Raw genomic sequence first — 8,252 nt, forward strand, 5'->3', positions numbered from 1 at the left:
GGTGGACCAATCACTCAGACTTCCCTACTACCCCAACAAAGTAATTATAATCTACCTTCCTCTCCCAGTTTTGAAAATCAATCATCTGATAACAAAATTTTAATACCACAATAAATATAAAAAAAATAATAATAATAATAAGTAAACAAGACAATCTAAGAGGACAAATGTAACACAATGCAGAAAGAAGATGCAGAGGCTTAAACATCCCGAATATCAGAACAAATAGGTATGCTCCATTTTATTTCGAGCACACATTTTGTCACACAGTTAAGCCAGAGGATACATGGTTCCAAATTTCCAACACTGTTTGTACCCAACGGACAGAATATTAAGAGCAAGCAAAATGGAGTATTCGTGTTTTCAGCTGCGGGAAAAAAGGGAACTTCATGCACCAGAAGAGATTTGGAGGGGGGATTGAGATCAGAATGGGAAACTAAGATAATTCAGTAACTCCAAGGTTTCACAATCAAGGAATTAACTTAACGAAATGGATAAAGGGACGAGACAGCTTCTCCAATAAAAAACAGAGGAAGTGAAGTACTAATATGAAAACAAGCGACTTCACTGCTGCTCATCCTCGCGCTTGGGTGCTTCTTTGATGTCATCTCCCCCTTCATCCTATTAAGAAGATCAGCAGTTACTCTCAGTAAAAGAATTTGCTTCAGGGAGTAAAATATAGGAGAGAGAAAGGTAAAACAATCATTAGAAAAGAGTGAAAGCACAACCTGCATGTCTGAGGTCCACAAAGTCAGATTATCACGAAGAAGTTGCATTATCAAAGTGCTATCCTTGTATGAATCCTCTCCCAGTGTATCCAGTTCAGCAATGGCTTCATCGAAAGCCTGATGAAAACAAAACCACCTTTTATACACATATACTAGTGACTTGCTAACAAACATATAATGCGGCACTTGGTAAATTACTTGGAACGGGGGTTCGACTCCCAGCAAACGCAACTTCTCTTTACACAAGGGGAAAAAAATTGCTTAGAACCCTCATTATGATTGTTAAGATATCTCCACCAATTGCACCTTTTTGACACATTATTTGTTCTATCATCAGCTCAGTTAATGAAACACAAGTTGGACCTAACACAAATTCCTTTACACACACTGTTTTGTTATATGCCCAAGCCAATTTTCAAGAAATCAACCTGCTCAACTAGAAAAAGGATAGGCGACAAGGGCCAAACACATTTGTCTCTTTGTATTTGAGTGGTGAGGCCCATATGTGCCCCTTTGCATCTCAGAAGGTATGTGTGTCAAATAAAAAGCGTTACGGTGCTGTTCAGCTTGAAGAAGTGTTTAAAGCAGCCAAGCAAGTGCCCTCACAATGTGCATCACAATAACAAGTACATTTTGATTGAAGAAATTGCAGGAACTAAAGTAAACTGGAAGAAGAAAAAGAAGAATTCAAGAACATCACAAACATCATTCTTCTCTTCTCCGTTTTATCTAACCAAGACCTTTATCACCAACAGAAACTGAAAGTTGAAAATTAGAGTTTCAAAATAAGTTCTGTTACCTGTTTTGCAAGATTACAAGCTCGATCAGGTGAATTCAAGATTTCATAGTAAAACACTGAGAAGTTAAGAGCCAGTCCAAGCCGAATTGGATGAGTTGGAGCCAAATCTGCATTTGCTATATCCTGCAAACAGAATATTAAATATAGAATAAAAGAGAATTGAACATCAACAAGGGACCATAATCATAAAAAAAGGAACCTTTCAAACTCAAATTGGATTCTCACCATTTCAGATCAACATTTGCAATAAAGCATATAAAAGTTGCAAATCGAATAAGAATATAAAGATAACCCACAATGGCACAATCGCAGACAAATCAAGGCATAAAATTAATACTAAAACTTCTAAACATGAAAAGAAGCACTAACAATTAAAATTAATCAAATTATCTCATATAGACACTTCCAAATGTACACTTTACAAGTACTTGTGTCAAATATGATATCTGACCAACAAAAAATAGGGCAAACAAGTTCCTAGTTCACTAGAAGTTCTCAGGGATCATGTTAGAAGGATGCACTACAATGAGTGAAATTTTCACATTTAAAATGCTATGACATGCACAGAGTCTTTGTTTTACACCGAAAATTCAGTTGCATCGGATCTTCAATGACAAGGATATGACACGATTTGATGATCAAACATGCAAGACTGCACCCACACTGGACAGGGATGAAATCTTTTTAAAAACTCCTCAGATCAACTCTAATCAAACTCTTACATTAAGATTAATATTTGCTATTTAAAAACACATATATAAAGGTGCATAACTCAATAAGAACAGAAAAAAAAATATTTTCAATCACATCATAAATTAGTACATGACTTTAAAGTCAAAAATCAACAACCAAAGTAAAAACATATCCAAACAACCAACAGAGAGAGATGCACAACTAGAAAGCTAATTAACAATCAATAAAGCAGAAACCTGTCTAAATCATCAAACCATCAAATCAAAAAGTATACATGTATTGACAAACCCGCGCCGATTTATCAACTCTAATCAAACTCTTACATTATGATTAAGATTCGCAATATAAGCACATAGATATAGAGGTGCATAACTCAAAAATATCTTCGATCACACCATAAATTAGTACATGATTTCTAAGTCAAAATCAACATCTAAACACCCAACATTTAACCCCACAGACATACACACGCACACGCAAAAAGACTAATGGATAACTACAAATCTAATTAATAATCAATAAAGTATAAAGCCGTCCAAATCATCAAACCAATCAAATCACAAGTTATATGTGTATTGACAAACCTGTGAGGATTTATCAACTCTAATCAAACTCTTACATTGTGATTAATATTGGCAATATCAGCACATAGATATAAAAGGTGCATAACTCAGTAAGAACTTAGAGATATTTTCAATCTCAAAGTCAAAATCAACAACCAAAGTACACACATATCCAAACATCCAATATTCAACCACAAAAATAAAAAAATAAAAAAATGTTTAAATAATCAAATCACAAATTATATATGTATTGATCACAAACCTGCGCGGCTTTATAGGCGTTGAGCGTATTTTCGGCGGCCTCCTTCCTCTCACTTCCGGTCTTGAACTCCGCCAAATACCTATGATAATCCCCCTTCATCTTCAAGAAGAAGACCTTCGAGTCACCACCGGCCGACGAAGGGATCAGCTTCGCATCGAGCAGCTTCAGAATGCCGTCGCAGATCGACGATAGCTCGGCCTCGATCTTACCACGGTAGTCCTTGATGATTGCAACGTGATCGGCGTTGCCGCGGGACTCCTCCTTCTGCTCGATCGACGATATGATCCGCCACGAGGCACGGCGTGCGCCGATCACGTTCTTGTAGGCCACCGAGAGGAGGTTGCGCTCCTCCACGGTGAGGCCCTCGGATTCGTCGGCGGCGGAGGAGACCTTCTCCATGAACTCCACCATCTCTTCGTAGCGCTCGGCCTGCTCGGCGAGTTTCGCCATGTACACGTTTTCCTCGCGTGGGGTTGGGGACGCCATTGGTGGAATTAGGTCGAGATCTGATGAGAGAGATTGGGTTTTAGAGAGAGAGGAAAGAGAGAATAGAAATGGAGATGCAGACTTTATTAGTACATGAGAGCTTTTTATTTGTTTATTTTTTTTTTTTTTTTAAGTGGGGTTAAATAATAAATACGTTGACTTACCTTCTCCATGGGATGTGAAATCTTTTTATTTTTTATATAGTGACTTCGTTAATATTTTCATAATTACAGACCTCTTTTTTATTTCACTTTGGCCCTCTGGGAATTTGAATTCTCACTTTCTTCTTTGAAAGTAATACTATTCTGTATGTTAAAACTCTTATAATTACAATAGTATTATTGTTTGAAAAAAGTAGTGGAGAAAAGAAAGGATAATAACCAAATTATTATCATATTCTTTTGTACGATAGGACTCAAGTGTCATAACAAATTTTTCTTTTTTTTTTCATAATTTTAATATTAGAAAGTTTACTTAATCACTATCATTTGTCTCAAAATATTCTAATAACATGTGATACCACTATCCCTCCAAATATCTTGTAATCTTTTATTTTCTCTTCATTTAAGATAGCCCAACATACTTCACTTCACACTATTCTTTCTTTTATTTTCTTTCCAAATCCATTCAAATTATTCAATTAAAAAATGAGCCTAAATTTTCATAATGTTAGCCATCCTTGAGTAACTTTCTTCCTCTATCTCATCTCAATTATTGAACTATTATCTTTGTTGATTGTTCTCGTTCCCATTCCCATTCCCGTAAATCACTTAGGTTAAGTATTTTTGTAGATGACCCTTTATATTGTGCATAATTGTAGCAACTTATGGTCAATGTATTTTTAAAATCACCAAATATTAATAGTTCTTTCTCATCTTTTAAAGTAAAAGATTAATGGTTCTAGTCATCGTAAGAACATATACATGATGTGTGAATGCGCTTCTTTGTCGATAATTTTTTATAAAAAATTAAATGTTTCATTAAAAATTGATGATTTTTTAATAACGTGGATGCACATGTTTTGATTTTTTTTTTCAAATAATAACGTTTTTACCCTGTCTTTACGCTCAAACTTGGTACATAGGCTAGATGAAAAAAATTGGATGGCACGGGGGGTTACCTACAAGACTACAACTAACATACATATATTATTTTTATTTTTTCCTAACAAATTAAGGAGAATTCAAATACGAGCACACCTGCTCGAAGAAGCTACGCGTTTTATCCATTAGGCCACTAGTAATCCCCACTAACATATATTTTATCCATGGCTTATCCATTTTTGCAACTTTAGTAATCACCTTTTTCTATCCATCCCATTGCCTTCCCAAAGTCAATGCCCATGTTGCTTCTCCAGTGGGAAAAGTTTGAATACGTGGCTATGGTGTGAGTAGGGTTGCAAGTTAAGCTGGCCCAACCCAACCCAACTTCAACCCGAATCGGGTTCGATTAACCAGTCCAAATTGTATCCAACATGGGTTATGGTCAAAATCCAGCCCGAATATTTTTCAAGTCGGTCAGGTCGGGTTGACGAGTTGAGTTTTTAAAATAATAATATATATATATATATATATATATATATATATATATATATATATTTCCATAAATTTATATATATTTAATTGTATTATTATTAAAAAACAACAAAATTTTAGGGCAAATCATTTCAGCCTCCCCAATCACAGGTCTCATTTTCAACTCTCTCTCTCTACAACTGCAAACTACAAAATCTACAAGAATCAGAAGTTCAAAACCCATATATTTTTCAGATTTGTCTGCAAGAATCAAAACTTCAAAACTCATATATTTTCAGATCTTAGTGTTAATTTTATTTGTTTATTTTTTAAAAAAATTGCCTTTATTGTAGTGGATAGGACTAGTAGGTTTTGCCTGTTTAGTAATATTGTCCATTTCTAAGACCAATGAGGCCCCCAAAACAAACCCAGATGCGGTTCCTTCAAATCACCACCACCACTCGCCGGAATTTGATGCCAACTGCAGAGCTCTTCCTCCGTCGTCACCCGAAAAAAAAACCGTCAAAGAAGTGCTCTCTGAGACACCCATTCCGAAACCACCCATTCCTACACAGATCGAACCCACCAACAACAAGCTGCCTAAAGTCAATGAAGCCAAGATTCAACCAATGGCTGTGATTAAACCAACAAATGATATCATCTCTGAGGTTTCCGAGGTTTCAGACTTGTACAGTTTTAGCGAGAGTTTATCGACGACAACGGTGACCGATAAAAGAGATGACAACGGAGAAGTGAACCAGAGAGTCGAGAGGTCCCCTGCGAAGGTCTCAAAGAGACGGCCGTCCTTTGGAGAAATCGCAGGAGCGAGGGAGAGGAAACCCAGATCTCCGTAGAGGAGGCAGGCGCCATCGCCGGAAAGAAGAAGCAACAATACATTGAGGTCAACTCAGGATCAGACAACCACAACCAGACGGTGCAATATAGGGCCACCAATGGTCTCTGGCGAGACCACGGTGAGGGTTCAGGGCGGAGGTCGATGTCGCCAGTGACACGTAGAGAGGCTGTAGCATCTCCGCCGCCGAGACACATAAACCCAAATTTAACTACGTACGGACGGTCCGGTGAGCGGTCAACGGTGAAAACCACAGATCAAACCTAAGACCGGATGAGTCCCTTTTTCATGTTGGGGACGATGGCAGAGAGAGGAAGAGACACAAGAGAGAGGAGAGAAATAATAATAATAATAATAATAATTTTGGGTTTGGGGTTGGGTTCAGGTTGAGCTCAAGCTCAACCCGAATATGTCTTGACAAAACCCAACCCGAACATGAACCCGATTTGTGAATTGTATGTCCAGATTTCAAAATTTATAGGTTGGGGTTGGGCTTGGCTGGGTTAGCCCGCTCAAATTGTAGCCTTAGGTGTGAGCAGAAAAGCTTCAGTATCCCATATTATGGATGATGAAGGATAGTCTTAGCCTAATCTATATGAGACTCATACCGAACATTTTGCAGTAAATTGCTCAACTTAATAATTTTTAATTGACTATTTATACAAAATATAACTAAGTGGAAGAATTCATTTTCTTATTTATTACATAATTGGTCAATTAAAAGAGTAAGTCTAGCAATTTACTGTAACTATTCGATGCAAGAATATTCACTTTCTTATTTGTTGCATAATTAGCCAATTAAAATAATAAGTTTAGTAATTTAAGGTGCAAGAATCTCTATTTTCTTACTTGTTGCATAATTGACTTATTAAAATAATAGGTATAACAATTCAATGTAACTATTCTACGCAAGATCTCCACTTTCTTATATTAGGATTAAAAAAAAAGTGGCCCCATGGAAATACATTATTTAATTTCAAGGTGGTGTCCCCAGACATTGTCTTATAGCCTTCTTAATTCTTTGGATTCTGTGGATGGCCTGAAAGCAAACTTAGTACACTGGATGGTTAGATTTGCAATCATCAACAATTTTTGCTTTGTTTTTCAAAGATTTATTATTATTATTTTATGTTTTTGTTCTTTTCATGCTTTTTAATTTAGAGGATTTGAACTTTTATGGTTAATTACACTGACATTTTTTAAAATTTAAGAAGATTACACACGAATACTCGTTTGCATAATATCGAAAAATAAAATAATATTTTTATATATAAATTATATTACATTTTATATTAAGTCAAATTTGTTATAAAATTTGGTGAATAGATCTTTGATATAGTGGAAAGCGATATAGTTGAACATATACACACCAAATATATATATATTTTACTTATGTTATATCTAGAGAGAGAAAATGTGTATTGCTGCAATTTATAGAGAGGGATGTCCTCTCAATTCATAATGTAGCAGTGCAAAATAATAATAATAATAATAATGTAGTAATGGAGGCTGGAGCTGGTGAGACTCAATTTGTGGTCTCTGAAAAGGAGATTTAAATTTTCAGCCGTCCATCATGGCACATGTGCTGCGACCGGCGAAGTAGTTGGACCTACATTGACTTCCTTTTTTACACTACAAGTTGCTTCTTTTAATATCTGAAGGAAATATAGAAGAAAAAAGAATCTATTCTAAATGATTCTTTTTTTTCAAAGTCTAAATGATTCATGTGAATCATTGGGAAAAAGTTTGCCTTATGCTCCCACAAGCGAGACTGTCTGTATGACGTTGACGTGGATCAATAATAATATAATATTTTTTAAAAATTAAAAAATTAAATTTAAATCATTTGAGTCTTTTCACAAATTATTAAAAAAGGAAGATAATTTTCTCTCATGAGTGTGTGAGAGCTAGTAGCTTCGCATAAGTCTGGTGTCACCACCTATTGCAATTCGAAACCAAATTAATTTTCTTAAACTTTATTGATAATTAGAGTCTTATAATTATACTTAATTTATCATGTTTGAGTTAATTGTTTAACTTATTCGGTAATGAATTGCAATATGAAGGGTTTGGAATAGAAAATTTCAAAGGCACTAGGGAAAAAAATATTTCCTTTTAAATGATTCACAAAAAGATTCAAACAATTTTTATTAATTATTTTAAAATTTTTTTGACACATGTCATATTGACATTTTTACTTACGCGATCTTAGACAAACATTGTTCATAATAGTAATACTTCGGCATATATAACAAAGAATAATACTTTACCTTCCATTCCCCACCAAAATTGCGAATTTATGTTGGACTTAAATCAGTTTCGTGTCTTAATTATACTAGTCTAATTTTTATTTA

General features: G+C 35.2%; 1 protein-coding gene across 1 annotated transcript; it reads right to left on the reverse strand.

Moving 5' to 3' along the window:
* Positions 1-214: 214 nt before the first annotated feature.
* LOC132300281 (14-3-3 protein 6-like) lies at positions 215-3,621 on the reverse strand. Its single transcript, XM_059797300.1, has 4 exons — positions 3,046-3,621; positions 1,528-1,650; positions 729-845; positions 215-621 (listed from the first exon to the last, which is right to left on the reverse strand). Exons 1-4 carry the CDS (start codon positions 3,529-3,531, stop codon positions 565-567), a joined length of 783 nt encoding a protein of 260 aa, XP_059653283.1. The 5' UTR covers positions 3,532-3,621; the 3' UTR covers positions 215-564.
* Between the last annotated feature and the right edge of the window lie 4,631 nt (positions 3,622-8,252).

This window comes from Cornus florida, unplaced genomic scaffold (genome assembly GCF_030987335.1).
Source record: "Cornus florida cultivar Cherokee Brave unplaced genomic scaffold, ASM3098733v1 CherokeeBrave_3.0.0_Hap2_Chr03, whole genome shotgun sequence".
Classification (NCBI taxonomy): Eukaryota; Viridiplantae; Streptophyta; class Magnoliopsida; order Cornales; family Cornaceae; genus Cornus; species Cornus florida.

Bases quoted from the DNA above. Each gene is read 5' to 3' on its own strand.
- LOC132300281 (XM_059797300.1), bottom strand. From the start codon at position 3,531: ATGGCGTCCCCAACCCCACGCGAGGAAAACGTGTACATGGCGAAACTC. The intron at 1,651-3,045 runs GTTTGTGATCAA...TTCTGTTTGCAG, and splicing joins ACGCCTATAAAGCCGCGCAG to GATATAGCAAATGCAGATTT. The intron at 846-1,527 runs GTAACAGAACTT...TGTTTTCATCAG, and splicing joins CTTGTAATCTTGCAAAACAG to GCTTTCGATGAAGCCATTGC.